The 15251-nt window shown below is 54.2% G+C and overlaps 1 protein-coding gene across 4 annotated transcripts in view; it reads left to right on the top strand.

Annotated features, from left to right (window-relative positions):
• CFAP251 (cilia and flagella associated protein 251) overlaps positions 1-15251 on the top strand; it is a 72649-nt gene that overhangs the window by 7281 nt on the left and 50117 nt on the right. For all 4 annotated transcript variants that reach the window (XM_051837766.3, XM_051837762.3, XM_089323072.1 and 1 more), the window contains exons 4-8: positions 222-362; positions 2321-2430; positions 9854-9965; positions 10209-10289; positions 14535-14612. In XM_051837766.3, coding sequence (XP_051693726.3) covers positions 222-362; positions 2321-2430; positions 9854-9965; positions 10209-10289; positions 14535-14612 — 522 coding nt within the window. The remainder of the gene's footprint in view (positions 1-221; positions 363-2320; positions 2431-9853; positions 9966-10208; positions 10290-14534; positions 14613-15251) is intronic.

The raw sequence follows: 15251 nt of genomic DNA, 5'->3' as shown, positions 1-15251 counted from the left end.
GTCTGTCCCGAGGACTCGCCTGTTGGGGACGCGTCCTCCTCAGGCCTCGTGGGGTTCACCTCCTTCTGTGACAGGCGTCTGTCCCGCAGCTCCTCCACGGTGCGGTCGGGGACTCGCTGGGAGCGGCCTCTCCGTGCAGGACTGTGGGTGCGGGCTCCTCCCCTGCGGGCACCCGCCGCTCAACGCCTGCAGCCCTCGCCCGTGTTCCCTCTCGTCTGCAGACGGTGACCTGGACGTTCGGATGGAACAGCTCACTCCCCGTCTTCTACATCCGCGAGGAGCGCCACAGGGTCCTCCTGTACGTCTGTGCTCACACGGTGGTCATCTACAACACTTTCTGGAACAGGCAGCACCACCTGCAGGTGGGGGCACCCTGGCCCTGCACTTCGGGCCCGAGGCCGGCCCTTGCCCTGGCCCTCTGGTCCCTGCCCCCACCTCCTGCTTCCCCTCAGCAGCTTCTCTCCTTGCACGCCGCTCTGCCCCTCACCCTGCGTCCCCCACGCCTGACACTGTGGCCGCCTCCCACGATGTGTGCGTCTCCACTGGGTGACCTGGTCAGCAGCGCTGTGTCGCCCTCTTACTGGGCATCCATCGTTACATCAGGACCTTCCTGGTGGACCCCTACATCAAACATATCACAGAGTTTTTAGTTTTTGAAAGGCAAAGTGACAGAGCGAGAGATCTTCCACCCTTGATTCACTCCCAAAATGCCTGCGGCACCTGGCACTCTGGAGCCTGGAGCCCCGTCTGCGTCTCCCACATGGGTGGCAGGGACCCAAGTACTTGAACTCCAGAGCCCACACTAGCCAGAAGCTGGAGTCAGGGAGAGCCGGGACCTGAACTCAGGCACTCCCATGTGGAATGCGGGTGCACCAAGCATCTGCCCCATCACTGAGCACTTGCCAAGAGCCCAGTCAGCACTCAGCATTGTGCCAGGGATCCAAGATGCAAGAGTGCAACTTAAGAAATTGACTGGCTGGTGCCGCGGCTCAATAGGCTAATCCTCCACCTGGCGGCGCCAGCACACCGGGTTCTAGTCCCGGTCGGGTCGCTGATTCTGTCCCGGTTGCCCCTCTTCCAGGCCAGCTCTCTGCTGTGGCCCGGGAGTGCAGTGGAGGATGGCCCAAGTGCTTGGGCCCTGCACCCCATGGGAGACCAGGAGAAGCACCTGGCTCCTGCCATCGGATCAGCGCGGTGTGCCGGCTGCAGCACGCCAGCTGTGTGGCCATTGGAGGGTGAACCAGTGGGTGGAAGACCTCTCTCTGCCTCTCCTTCTCTCTGTGTAACTCTGACTTTCAAATAAATAATAAATCTTAAAAAACAAAAAGAAAGAAATTGACTTTCTGGAAGTCCAGAAATGGACAGGAGGAAAATCAGCCAGCAGGAGGTTGGTTGACAGTGGGGCAGGGACAGTGGGGGAGGGGAGCTTGTTGTGAGCAGGTGCAGGTGAGATGTAGGCAGCTTGAGTCCAGCCCCAGCAGTGTCAGGTGGCTGGGAATGGCCTTGGCTGCTAGTTCATCCCTCATTCGTTCGTGGCTCCAGGGTGCACCATGTCTGCTCCGTGGTCATGAGCAAGGCAGCTCTAGTCTCTGTCCTCATGGGGCCGCCAGTGGATGTTAAACGAATGAACCCAGGCGCCAGGATCCACAGCGTGAACAGGGTGTGGGAGGAAATGTAGAAATGCCGGGGGGCGGGGTGTGGAGGCTCTGGGGGACAGAGACTCCCCTTAGAGCTGCCCCGAGCGCCCAGTGGGGGTGAAGGAGACGGGAGGCGGTGCGCCCAGTGCGGGTGAAGGAGACGGGAGGCGGTGTGCCCAGTGGGGGTGAAGGAGATGGGAGGCGGTGCGCCCAGTGGGGGTGAAGGAGACGGAGCAGGTTGTTTCCCAGCGGGGAGGGCTGCCCCCTTGTTGGGGGACTGTGGGGGACGATTGTAGGAGGATGGAGTGGAGGCAGAGTGAGGAGTATTTTTGCTCCCAGAGTGAGGCTGGTGGGGAGCTTGGGGGCCGGGACAGGGAGAGCCCAGGTGTTTACTTTCAGCCAGGCTTGCGAGTTGGGCACGGGCCTCAGCCCCCAGGGAGGCCCCATCTGTGTGGGTGTGGCCCATCCTTCTGGTGTTTGGAGAAGGGCTGAGAGCTGCCCACCAGGAGGTGGAGGGGCCCCTGGGTGGGGGGGAGGGGAGGTGGGGACCCAATGGAGTTGAACTTTCAGCCGCAGGAGCCTGGAGAGGAACTCAGAGCTCTCGGTGGGCCCGGCTTCCGCTGCTGGTGCCGGGGCCGGGCGACATCCTGGGTGTTGGAAAGCATTTCTGTCCGTCTCCACAGGGCCACCCGAACGTCATCTCCTGCCTGTGTGTCAGCGAAGACCGGCGCTGGATTGCCACGGCGGACAAGGGGCCCGGCTGCCTGATCATCATATGGGACTCCTTCACAGGGTAGGCTTTGCCTCGTGACCCTGTCCCTGCTTTCTGGGGCCAGGCATGGTCATACCAGTGCCCAGAAGATTATTCCAGGGTAAGCCAGAGGAGGCTGACTCATAGTAACCCAGTTGGCACAAGCTCCGAGTGTAAGCCGATGCCAGATGCCAAACTTACCAGGACAGTCCTTAATAGTCACCACTGAGCGTCCCCTGCCCCGGCTGTCTGTGTCACCACCAAGTGTCCCCTGCCCTGGCTGTCCATCCATGTCACCACCATGTCCCCACCCCATCCCCCCACCCCAGCTGTCCATCTGTGTCACCACCGAGCGTCCCCCGCCCTGGCTGTCCATCTGTGTCACCACTGAGCGTCCCCCTGCCCTGGCTGTCCATCCGTGTCACCACCAAGTGTCCCCCCACCCTGGCTGTCCATCCGTGTCACCACCAAGCGTCCCCCCGCCCTGGCTGTCCATCCGTGTCACCACCAAGCGTCCCCCCGCCCTGGCTGTCCATCCGTGTCACCACCAAGCATCCCCCCGCCCTGGCTGTCCATCCGTGTCACCACCGAGCGTCCCCCTGCCCCGGCTGTCCATCCGTGTCACCACCATGTCCCCGCCCCATCCCCCCACCCCGGCTGTCCATCCGTGTCACCACCGAGCGTCCCCCCGCCCCGGCTGTCCATCCGTGTCACCACCGAGCGTCCCCCCGCCCCGGCTGTCCATCCGTGTCACCACCGAGCGTCCCCCCGCCCCGGCTGTCCATCCGTGTCACCACCGAGCGTCCCCCCGCCCCGGCTGTCCATCCGTGTCACCACCGAGCGTCCCCCCGCCCTGGCTGTCCATCCGTGTCACCACCGAGCGTCCCCCCACCCTGGGTGTCCATCCGTGTCACCACCGAGCGTCCCCCCGCCCTGGCTGTCCATCCACATTTGGAGCTGTCCACACTGGATCGTGGATGCACCGCTCATTGGCTGTGTTCTGTTTACTTGCCCTGCCGTGGCCGTAGCTGTGTTGACGGCGGGAGGCAGTCCCCTGCGGGTCTTCCGCAGCCTCTCTCTGCTTCTAACGGCTCCTCTCTGCTCACAGCCCCCCGTTGCCTTTGCTTGTGATCCCTGGACTGTTTCTAGATCAGGTCGAGGTCCCCCCATTGCCCTGCACCCAGCTTTCCCTGTTGTGCCCATCTCAGAGCAATACGGTCACACCTGTTCTCAGCCAACACCTAGAGTGGCTGGGGTCCCCTTCTGTCCCCGGCAGTGCCCCCCCCTCTTTTTTATTTTTTTTATTTTTTTGACAGGCAGAGTGGACAGTGAGAGAGAGACAGAGAGAAAGGTCTTCCTTTGCCGTTGGTTCACCCTCCAATGGCCGCTCCGGCTGCATGCTATGGCTGGCGCACCGCGCTGATCCAATGGCAGGAGCCAGGTGCTTCTCCTGGTCTCCCATGGGGTGCAGGGCCCAAGCACTTGGGCCATCCTCCACTGCACTCCCTGGCCACAGCAGAGAGCTGGCCTGGAAGAGGGGCAACCGGGACAGAACCGGCACGGTGCCGGCCATAGTGCCCCCTCTCTATCCCAGGGTTCCTCCAGGGCACCCCCGTTGGCTGTGGGTGTCTTGTCTCTTCAGCCCTTCTTGGTGATGGCCGTTCCTCGGCTTTTCCTTGTCTCTGATGGCCTCGATGGCCTGGAGGGTCGCAGGCCAGGGGGTTTGCAGGCTGCCCGTTGGCTGGGATGCTCTGATGTTCTCCCCACGATGACTGTTGTCATTACCTTCTTGATGGGCTCTGATGGCTAGAAATGCAGGCGAGCCTCCCCGTGGGTAGTCAGATCTGCTGGGGGTCTCCTGGCCGGAGCCCAGGCTCAGGTAGCTGTGCGGCAGCCCCGTACCCTCCCCACGTCAGCCCTGGGGACGCTGAAACCAAAAAGTTCCTCGCTTATGGCTACTTTCCTGCCAGGGCACCTCAGAAAGAGTAGAGGAATCTTGGTGGGCAGGAGCAGTGCTACTCACGATGTCCACGGACCGAACAGGGGCCTCTGGGAGCTTGGATGGCGACTTGACTTTGATCCTGCTATGATTTTTTTTTTAAAGATTTCTTTTATTTATTTGAAAGACAGAGTTACAGAGAGAGCGAGAGCCAGAGCCAGAGAGAGAGGCCTTCCTTCCATTGGTTCACTCCCCAAATAACCTCAATAGCCAGAGCTGAGCTGATCTGAAGCCAGGAGCCAGGAGATTCCTCCGGGTCTCCCACTGAGGTGCAGGGGCCCAAGCACTTGGGCCATCCACCACTGCTTTCTCAGGTCATTAGCAGGGAGCTGGATCAGAAGCGGAGCAGCGGGGACTCAAACTGGTGCCCATAGGGGATGCCAGCACTGCAGGGGAAGCTTTATTTGCTACACCACAGCACTGGCCCCCTGCTGATTTTTTAAAAAATCATTTTGAAACATGTAATGGAAGAATAAATTATCTTTTTTTTTTTTTTTTTTTTTTTTTTTTTTTTTTGACAGGCAGAGTGGACAGTGTGAGAGAGAGACAGAGAGAAAGGTCTTCCTTTTTGCCGTTGGTTCACCCTCCAATGGCCGCCGCTGCAGCCGGCGCACCGCGCTGATCCGATGGCAGGAGCCAGGATCCAGGTGCTTTTCCTGGTCTCCCATGGGGTGCAGGGCCCAAGCACCTGGGCCATCCTCCACTGCACTCCCGGGTCACAGCAGAGAGCTGGCCTGGAAGAGGGGCAACCGGGACAGAATCCGGCGCCCTGACCGGGACTAGAACCCGGTGTGCCGGCGCCGCAAGGCGGAGGATTAGCCTATTGAGCCACGGCGCCGGCTAGAATAAATTATCTTAATATCTAAAAAAGTATTTCTTTGAAAGGTAGAGTGACAGAGTAGGAGAGATGGAGATCTTCCAAATGCCCACAAGAGCTGAGGCTGGGTCTGGCCGGAGCCAGGAGCCCAGAACTTGATCCAGGTCTTTGACGTGGGTGGCAGGGATCTCTGACCTTTTCGGCCATCACTGCTACCTCCCAGGGTGCACACTAGCAGGAAGCTGGATCAGAAATGGAGAGTAAGGGCCGGCGCCGCGGCTCACTAGGCTAATCCTCCGCCTAGCGGCGCTGGCACACCGGGTTCCAGTCCCGGTCGGGGCGCCGGATTCTGTCCCGATTGCCCCTCTTCCAGGCCAGCTCTCTGCTGTGGCCAGGGAGTGCAGTGGAGGATGGCCCAGGTGCTTGGGCCCTGCACCCCATGGGAGACCAGGAGAAGCACCTGGCTCCTGGCTCCTGCCATCGGATCAGCGCGGTGCGCCGGCTGCACCGCGCCGGCCGCGGCGGCCATTGGAGGGTGAACCAACGGCAAAGGAAGACCTTTCTCTCTGTCTCTCTCTCTCACTGTCCACTCTGCCTGTCAAAAAAAAAAAAAAAAAAAAAAATGGAGAGTAGCTGGTGTTGTGGCATAATGGGTAAAACTGCCACCTGCAGTGCCGGCATCCCATATGGGCTCTGGTTCAAGTCCTGGCTGCTCCACTTCCGATCCAGCTCTCTGCTATGGCCTGGGAAAGCAGTAGAAGATGGCCCAAGTCCTTGGGCCCCTGTACCTGAGTGGCAGACCCAGAAGAAGCTCCTGGCTCCTGGCTTCAGATCAGATCAGCTCTGACCATTGCAGCCATCTGGGGAGTGAACCAGCAGATGGAAGACCTCGCTCTCTGGCTCTACCTCTCTCTGTAAACTCTGTCTTTTGGCCGGCGCCGCAGCTCACTAGGCTAATCCTCCGCCTAGCGGCACCGGCACACCGGGTTCTAGTCCCGGTCGGGGCGCCGGATTCTGTCCCGGTTGCCCCTCTTCCAGGCCAGCTCTCTGCTGTGACCCGGGAGTGCAGTGGAGGATGGCCCAAGTGCTTGGGCCCTGCACCCCATGGGAGACCAGGAGAAGCACCTGGCTCCTGGCTCCTGCCATCGGATCAGCACGGTGCGCCAGCCGCGGCGGCCATTGGAAGGTGAACCAATGGCAAAGGAAGACCTTTCTCTCTGTCTCTCTCTCTCTCACTGTCCACTCTGCCTGTCAAAAAAAAAAAAAAAAAAAAAAAAAACCTCTGTCTTTCAAATAAATAAAATAAATCTTTAAAAAAAGATTCACTTTATTAAGGTGATAAATTAGAAACCATAATTCTTCGTTCAACTTAAATATGTACCATATTTTTGCAATCACCTTTGGGAATACATCCATTAATGTTTGCCCTCACAAATTTGGTTCTTAACTCCTTTTTAAACTGCATTTAGAAATTGAATATACTGTCATTTTAAGTTTTTTAGCTGTCTGATAAACAGATGCTTCACCAGTACTTAAGTGATTCTTATAAATTTAATAATTTATACATAAATTAGGTAAATCTTAATTTCTCTTAAGTGTTGTAATATTGCTTATATACCTAATTTGGTTTTGATTTAAAATCACAAGTCTGCATCAACTACATATTGTAAATTAGATATCCAGATCTAATCTGTTGGACTCTGACATTTCAAATTCTCTCTCTCTTTTAAACATTTATTTATTTATATTTAATTATTTAAAAGGTAGAGTTACAGAGAGAGAGAAAGACAGAGATATCTTCCATCTGCTAGTTTATTCCCCAAATGGCCACAACAGCCAGAGTAAGGAGATTGTTCAGGGTCTCCCACATGGATACAAGGCCAAAGGACTTGGGCTGTCTTCTGCTGCTTTCCCAGTCATTAGCATGGAGCTGGACTGGAAGTGGAGCAGCTGGGACTTGAACCAGGCCCATATGGGTCACTGATGCCACGGCTTTACCTGCTATTCCACAGAACTGGTCCTTCAAATTCTCTAAAATGTCACTTGCTACTTGGGCTGGCACTGTGGCGCAGTGTGTTAAGCTTCTGCCTGTAGCGCCAGCATCCCAAATGGGAACTGGTTTGGGTCCTGGCTGTTCCACTTAGGATCCAGCGTCTGCTAATGTGCCTGGAAAAGCAGTGGAAGATGGTCCGAGTCCCTGGACCCCTGCCACCCATGTGAAACACCTAGAGGAAGCTCCTGGCTCCTGGCTTAGGCCTGGCCCAGCCCTGATCATTGTGGCCATTTGGGGAATGAACCAGAGGATGGATCTCTCTCTGTCGCTCCTTCTCTATGTGACTCTATTTCAAAAATAAATAAATCTTTTTTTTAGAAGTCCTATGTTCCTAAGGAATTGAGCAAATTCTCTTACTACACATATGTTAATAGTACAAGTCCAGCTGAGTTCATCTTCTGTATACTTAATAGAACCTGAGTGGTCCTCAGCTAAGACCCAGACTGTGTTCCCACAGGGCACTGGTAGGACATACTGAGCCTGTGTCTGCTCCCTTATGGGGACTCCAAAGGCTGTGTGTGATGCATGCAATTCTAAAGTGGGGTGGAAAGCCAAGGAAGGTCCTGCCTCATCCAACCCCGTCTCCAGACATTAAGCATTGTTTATGGAGCCTCGTCCTCCAAGCTTTTACACACACGTGTGTGCTCACACACATGCACACACGTGCACAGATGTCACTGTCTATGTTGTTTCTCAACTTATGTTTTTTACCAAGTTTTGGCCACTTTCCCACATTTAATTCATTCTTTTAAAAACATTTTTAGATACTTATTTGAGAGGCAGAGATAGAGGGAGCTCCTGTACACTGATTCATTCCCCAGATGCCCTCAACAGCTGGGATCGGGCCAGGGCTGAAGCCAGGAACTCAGTCCAGGTTTCCCACACGAGGGGCAGGTACTCCACTACTTGAGCCATCACTGCGGCCTCCCAGGGTCTGCATTAGTAGGAAACTGAGTCAGGAGCTGGGGCTGGGACCCAAACCAGGCACTCTGGTACAGAACATGAGCGTCTTAAGTGACTTTTTTTTTTTTTTTTTAGATTTATTTATTTGTTTGAAAGAGTTACAGAGAGGGAGAGGGAAGGGGAGAAGGAGAAGAGAAGTGAGAGGGAGACGGAGAGGATCGTCTGTCTGCTGGTTCACTTCCCAAATGGCCACAACAGCCAGGGCTGGGCCAGGCCAAAACCAGGAATGAGGAGCTTCATCTGGGTCTCCCACGTGGGTGCAGGGGCCCAAGGACTTGGGCCATCTTCTACTGCTTTCCCAGGCCATAGCAGAGAGCTGGATCGGAGGTGGAGCAACCAGGACTTGAACTGGTGCCCATATGGGATACTGGTGCTGCAGGCAGCGACTTTATCTGCTACACCACAGAGCTGGCCCCGTTAAGTGACATCTTAACTGCTAGGCTAAACACCTGCTCCCTATCTTGTTTTTTTTTTTTTTTTTTTTTTTTTTTTTATTGAGGGCAGAATAGTTTTTCACTATGTGGCTTAGCCACAGTATTTCTTAACACTCCTTTGGTTGTTAGATATTTGTGTTATTTCACTTTTGGTATTAGAGTGGTACACAAAGTCCATGGATTTTCATTTCTCCTTGTTGACTTTTTTCTTTTCTCCAGAGAAAGTCACAGGAGTGGAAGTGCTGGGTGATATGCTATGTGCATTTAAAATTCAGATAAGTGGAGCCAAGTTTCTGTCTGGATATATCATGCCGGCTTGTGCTCCCACTTGTGTGGGAGAGTGCCTCTTTTCCCGGGAGCTGGGCCAGTGTCCAAGTCTTCATTTTTTTTAATTTTAATTTTTATTTGAAAGGCAGAGAGAGAGATAGGGAGATAGGGAGAGAGAGAGAGAGAGAGAAACATAGGAACAGAAAGTTCCGATGCATTGGTTCTCTCCCAAAGGCCAGGGCTGAAGGCAGAAGTTGGAGATGCAATCCAAGTCTCCCCTGTGGGTGGCAGGAACCCAACCATCACTGCTGCTGAGGGGCTGTGTGAGCAGGAAGCTGGAGCCAGAAATTGGGGCTGGGACTTGAGCCCAGTTACTCTGATGTGGGACGTGGGTGTCTTAACCACTAGGCTGCAAAGCAAAGTGCCAAGCATGGGACCCCCACCCAGTTAACAGGTGGACAAGGGACTCAGGACTCGGGTCCACAGCTCACATCCAGCCTCTGGTTGGGCTTTTTGTCGCTGAGGGAAAATTCCATTTTGAAGTGTGCACTGGAGTGGCATGTAGTCGATACACCAGTGTGGAAGCGTCACCTCCTCTGAGCCCCAAAACATTTTCGTCACCCAAGGAGGAGACCCTGTACCCGTGGGAGGTCGCATCCCGTCCCCACCCCCCACCCAGCAACCACAGGTCAGTCTGCTTTCCATCTAGGGATCTGCCCGCCCTGGACACTTCCTGGAGGTGAATCACGTGCATCTGGCTTCTCGCACCGGGCTTCACGTTCCCAGGGCTCCCCCGTGCCATAGCCTGTGCCATTGCCTCATTCCTCTTTCCGGCCGCGTCGTGTCCCACTGTACACAGAGACCCCGTTGTGTGCTGTCTGGGGAGGTGCGAGCCCCGGTGCGAGTGCCCGCCTCCCTGTCCTGTCGTGCAGCATCCCCGTGCACACCATCTTTGACAGCTGCCCCGATGGAAGCGGCATCAGGGCCATAGCCATCACGCGCGATGCCAAGTACCTGGCCACCATCTCAGATGCCGAAATCCAGGTAAAGGGCCCTCTGGATTGGCCTCAGCAGCTGGCCGAGCTGCCAGGAGTGTCCCCGTGGCCAGCTCTGCTGCAGCCACTTGGCGTCTGGGACGTTCTCAGGAGATGCGCAGACTCCACCCCCCGAGCCTGGGCCCGCCTGCCTGCAGTTCAGCACGCGCAGCTTCGGCGTCACCCCAGGCGGTGCAGGTTGTGCCGGCTGCCTTCTGAGCCTGTCTCCTGCTCCCTGTGCTGCCATTTGCAGAAGGTGTGCATCTGGAAGTGGACGTTAGCAGTGGAGACGCCAGCCTGCACCCTGGAGCTCCCCAAAGAGTACGGTTTCCAGGTAAGCTCCTTGTGACAGCTACACCAAGGCCAGGTCCAAGCTCACTGTTTCCGTGGGATTTTATTTTGGTGCAGTAGAACTTTTTATTCATTTTATTTTTTAAAAAGATCTATTTATCTATTTGAAAGGCAAAGTGGCAGAGCGAGAGGGAGAGACATATAGAAAGAGATTTTCCACGTGCTGGTTCCTTCCCCAAATGACTGCAACAGCTGGGTCTGGGCCAGCCAGAAGCCAGGAGCTAGAAAGTCCTTCTGGGTCTCCCACATGGGTAGCAAGGTCCAAGTACTTGAATCGTCATCTGCGCGTTCCCAGGCTGACAGGGAGCTGGATCAGAAGCAGAGCAGCCAGGACTCAAGCCAGCACTCTGATATGGGATGCCAGTGTCGCAGCGGCAACGTAACCCGCCACACCATAATGCAGATCTCTCTCTCTCTGTCTTTTCTGTCTGTCATTCTGCCTTTCAAATACATACATACGTACATCTTTTAAAAGTAAATAAATAGGGGCTGGCGCCAGGGTGTAGTAGGCTAAGCCTCTGCCTGCGGCGCTGGCATCCTGCATGGGTGCTGGTTTGTGTCCCAGCTGTTCTTCTTCCCACTCAGCTCTCTGCTAGCTATGGCCTGGCAAAGCGGCAGCAGATGACCCAAGTCCTTGGGCCCCTGCACTCCCATGGGAGACCTGGAAGGAGCTCCTGGCTCCTGGCTCTGGATCGGCCCAGCTCCAGTCGTTGTGGTCATTTGGGGAGTGAGCCAGCACCTGGAAGACCTTTCCCTCTGTCTCTCCCTCTCTGTCTGTGTTGTCTCGTTCATCCAGTCCTGCTCTGTGCCAGGTGCTGCGAGGGGCTCATGCGTGGCCTCCCAACTCCACACGGCACATGCCAGCGAGCACTCGCCCCAGTGTTCCTCCCGCTCAGAGATCCCCCTACTTGCTTTAACGCCAAGCAAGCCGCTGCCAGCCACATGTGCAGAATGTCACGGACGGACTCTGCTGCTGCCAAACTGCCTGGGGGCCTGTGCTGACCTGTAGATGACTCTGGCTCCCCTCAGCCTGACCGTCTCCTTTTCCCTTCAGTCACCGGCAGGGCAGAGCTCTGGACCCATGCCCTCCCGCTCGTCAAGCGCCTGTGCTGTGGCCACCAGCTTGCCCTATCCTGGGTCGTTGTCATCCGTCTTTTGTTGTTAAGATTTATTTATTTACTTGGAAGGCAGTTAGAGAGAGAAAGAGAGAGAAAGCTAGAGAGAGAGATCTTGCATCTGCTGGTTCTCTCCCCAGATGGCCACAACTGCTGGGGCTGAACCAATCTGAAGTCAGAAGCTGGGAACCCTCACATGGGTGCAGAGACCCAAGCACTTAGGTCATTTTTTGCTGCTTTCCCAGGTGCATTAGCAAGCAGCTGGATTAGTAGTAGGGCAGCTGGGACTTGAACTGGGGCTAGTTTGCAATGCCGGTATTTCAGGTGGCGGCTTTACCTGCTACCCTGCAATACCACACACTGGCCCTGTCACCCGTCTTCAAGAGCACCTTTGACTCTGGGTTTCTTTCTAGCTGTTGCCTTTGACATATTTCCCAGTAAAACATCTAGAAGAGTTCTCTACATTGCTGTCTCTCCTTCCTCTGTCTTCTTTACTGTGTGTTGCAAGAAATATGTATATATATTGATGATTTATTTGAAAGAGTGACAGACAGATCCTCCATCTTCTGGTTCACCCCCTAAATGTCTGTAATGGCTGGGCCGAGGCCAGGAGCCTCATTCAGTTCACCCGCCTTGGGTGCAGGTGCCCAAGTCCTTGGTCCATCATCTGCTGCTTTTCCAGGCCATTTAGCAGGGAACTGGATCTGAAGTGGAGCAGCTGGGGAACTTGAACAGGTGCCCACATGGGATGTTGGCATCTCATAACCACTGTGCCACAATGCTTGTGGGGAGCAACTCGGACTAGACTAAGTTACTGGAATTAAGACTTATTCTGTGCATCTGCTCTCCCACAATATGGCGCTGGGAGAGGAGAAAACAGCTTCTACACAGCTGCCTCCAGTTCAGCCAATAAGCAGCAGGACCTGCTCCTGATTGGAGGAGAGCAGCGTACTCGGCGTGTGGGCAGCCGAGTTGGGATTGGCGGAGGAGGACTATAAAGGAGGAGAGAGACGGCATGCACCGGGAACATCTAAGAGGAACACCTGTGCAGCCCCCAGAGAGCCGGCCGGCGGTGTGCCGCTCCCCCGCGGAAGTGGGGAATGTGGCAGGGGGAACCGCCCTTCCACGGAGGTGGAAGGGACGGTAGCCAACCCGGGAAGAACCAGCAGCAAACCCGGGGAGGGCCGAGCAGACCAAAGAACAGCGCAGGGTCCTGTGTCGTTCCTCCACGAAGACGGGGAGCGACAATGCTGGCCCCATAGAAATAACTTGAGGCTCAGGGTGGTAATGTCCTCCAAGGAGGGTTTACTTTTCACTGGCAGAGTGGCGCTTTAATCAGAGGTTGAGGTGATGTGAAGCTGACTTCCGGTCCTTGCCGTCATCCATTGCTCACCCCGTCCAGCCGTCTGTGCCATCCTGATGTGAATTCTCAGATGCTGCATTGGTGGTTCACGTCCCCGCAGTGTTGCAGCAAGCAGGAGGCTGGTATCAGGTGTAGAGACGGGGGCTGTGGCAGCAACGGGACCTGCATGCATCTCTCTTCCCGCCTCCTGCAGCCCTTCCTCGCAGGTGCCTCCCATACATGCATCCCAGGGCTCCCCAGGAGCAGCTCATGTTGATGTCGTTCTTACTGCTTGGTTTCTGCATTTAATGTTTCTTTCACATCTGTGGCTTCTGAAGGATTGATTTTTGACAAGGGAGCCAGCGACCCATGGTGTTTGCCACCTTGGCAGGAGTCAGAGTCCCCTTCCAGAGTCTTGCATTTATTCCAAGTTATCTTGTGGCCCTGTCAACTTCAGAAATGTGTGTGCAGGAGCCGGATTGTGGCACACTGGGCTAAGCCATCTGCAGTGCCAGCATCCTGTCTCAGAGAGCCAGTTTATGTCCTGGCTGCTCTGCTTCTGATCCAGCTCCTGCTAATGTGCCTGGGAAAGCAGCAGAGGACGGCCCAAGTACTTGGGCCCCTGCCATCTATATGGGAGACTCAGATGGAGTTCTGGGCTCTTGGCTTTTTTTTTTTTTTTTTTGATTTAAGAGACAGAGTTACAGACAGAGAGGGAGAAACAGAGAGAGAGGTCTTCCATCCTCTGGTTCACTCCACAAATGGCCACAAAAGCTGGAGCTGAGACAATCTGAAGCCAGGAGCCAGGAGCTTCCTCTGGGCCTCCCATGCGGGTACAGGGACCCAAGGAACTGGGGCGTCTTCTATTGCCTTTCCAGAGAGCTGGATGGGAGAAGGAACAGCTGGGACTCGAACCCGCGCCCATATAGGATTCCGGCGTCTCAGGCAGAGGCCTAGCCCACCAAGCCACATCCTTAGCCCCACGGCTCTTGGCTTTGAGCCAGACTAGCTACAGCCATTTTGGCCATTTGGGGAGTGAACCTTTGAATGGAAGATCTCTCTCTCTGTCTTCAAAAAAAGTATATGCAGGCATTTCTGTCCAAAAGGACACAAAATGGAGTTTATTGGTAAATTCTACTTCACTTTTGCTTATTCCAATTTGTAGACAATTAATTATAATAAATAAGCCTAGAAAGGGAGCACACTCAGCACTATTTATTTTAGCAGCCAGTGTTTAGCTGCTGTCCTCATGGCCTACTAAATGCCTTTTCTTTTCTTTTCTTTTTTTATTTTTATTTATTTATTTATTTTTTATTTTTTGACAGGCAGAGTGGACAGTGAGAGAGAGAGAGACAGAGAGAAAGGTCTTCCTTTACCGTTGGTTCATCCTCCAATGGTCGCTGCGGCCGGCGCACCACGCTGATCCGATGGCAGGAGCCAGGTGCTTCTCCTGGTCTCCCATGGGGTGCAGGGCCCAAGCACTTGGGCCATCCTCCACTGCACTCCCTGGCCACAGCAGAGAGCTAGCCTGGAAGAGGGGCAACCGGGACAGAATCCAGCGCCCCGACTGGGACTAGAACCCGGTGTGCTGGCGCCACAAGGCAGAGGATTAGCCTAGTGAGCCGCGGCGCCGGCCTAAATGCCTTTTCTTTTCTGTTTCCGCCCCTGCTCAGTTATCTGTCTGAATTAAAACTGCATTAATGTTCAGCTTAACCAAGGAGTGTCGGAAATTTTGTTCTCCTGTAACACATTTCCCTGCCTTTTGTTTCAGAACTACCTTATCTTTAACCCAAAGAATAATAAGGAATTGGTGAGCAATAGCAAAACACAAGCGATATATTATTCATGGGTAAGTGGGACTATCTTGATTTGTTTTAGATGTGGATACAAGTGATTTGTTCATTCTTTGAGTTTATATGTTTTGGTAATATCCCACTATAGTATCTACTTAGGAGGCAATGAATATATATTAGAATGTTTTGCTTTAATTATAGTATTTATTTTAGTCCTAATGGAAATTAGCATATTAAATCAGAAGGGGCTGGCGCTGTGGTGTAGTGGGTAAAGCCGCTGCCTGCAGTGCAGGCATCCTGTGTGGTGCTGGTGTGAGTCCCAGCTGCTATGCTTCTGATCCAGCTCTCTGCTGTGGCCTGGGAAAGCAGTAAAAGGTGGCCTAAGTCCTTGGGCCCTGCACCTGCGTGGGAGACCCGGAGGAATCTCCTGGCTCCTGACTTCAGATCAACTCAGCCTCGGCTTTTGCAGCCATTTGGGGAGTGAATCAGGGGATGGAAGACCCCTCTCTTTCTCTCTCTGTGCCTCTGACTCTATCAGTAAATAAATAAATCTTTAAAATAAATAAATCAGATGCAGATGATTACATTTCATTTAATTTTTAAAGTAATATTTATTTGAAATGTGTTTTTTTTAAAAAATGATTTATTTGTTTATTTTAAAGGCAGAGTTAGAGAGAGGTCTTCCGTCTGCTGAT

This window comes from Oryctolagus cuniculus, chromosome 21 (genome assembly GCF_051225735.1).
Source record: "Oryctolagus cuniculus isolate XC-2025 breed Fujian yellow rabbit chromosome 21, ASM5122573v1, whole genome shotgun sequence".
NCBI classification, from domain to species: Eukaryota; Metazoa; Chordata; class Mammalia; order Lagomorpha; family Leporidae; genus Oryctolagus; species Oryctolagus cuniculus.
This window is presented reverse-complemented; position numbering and strand designations above follow the sequence as displayed.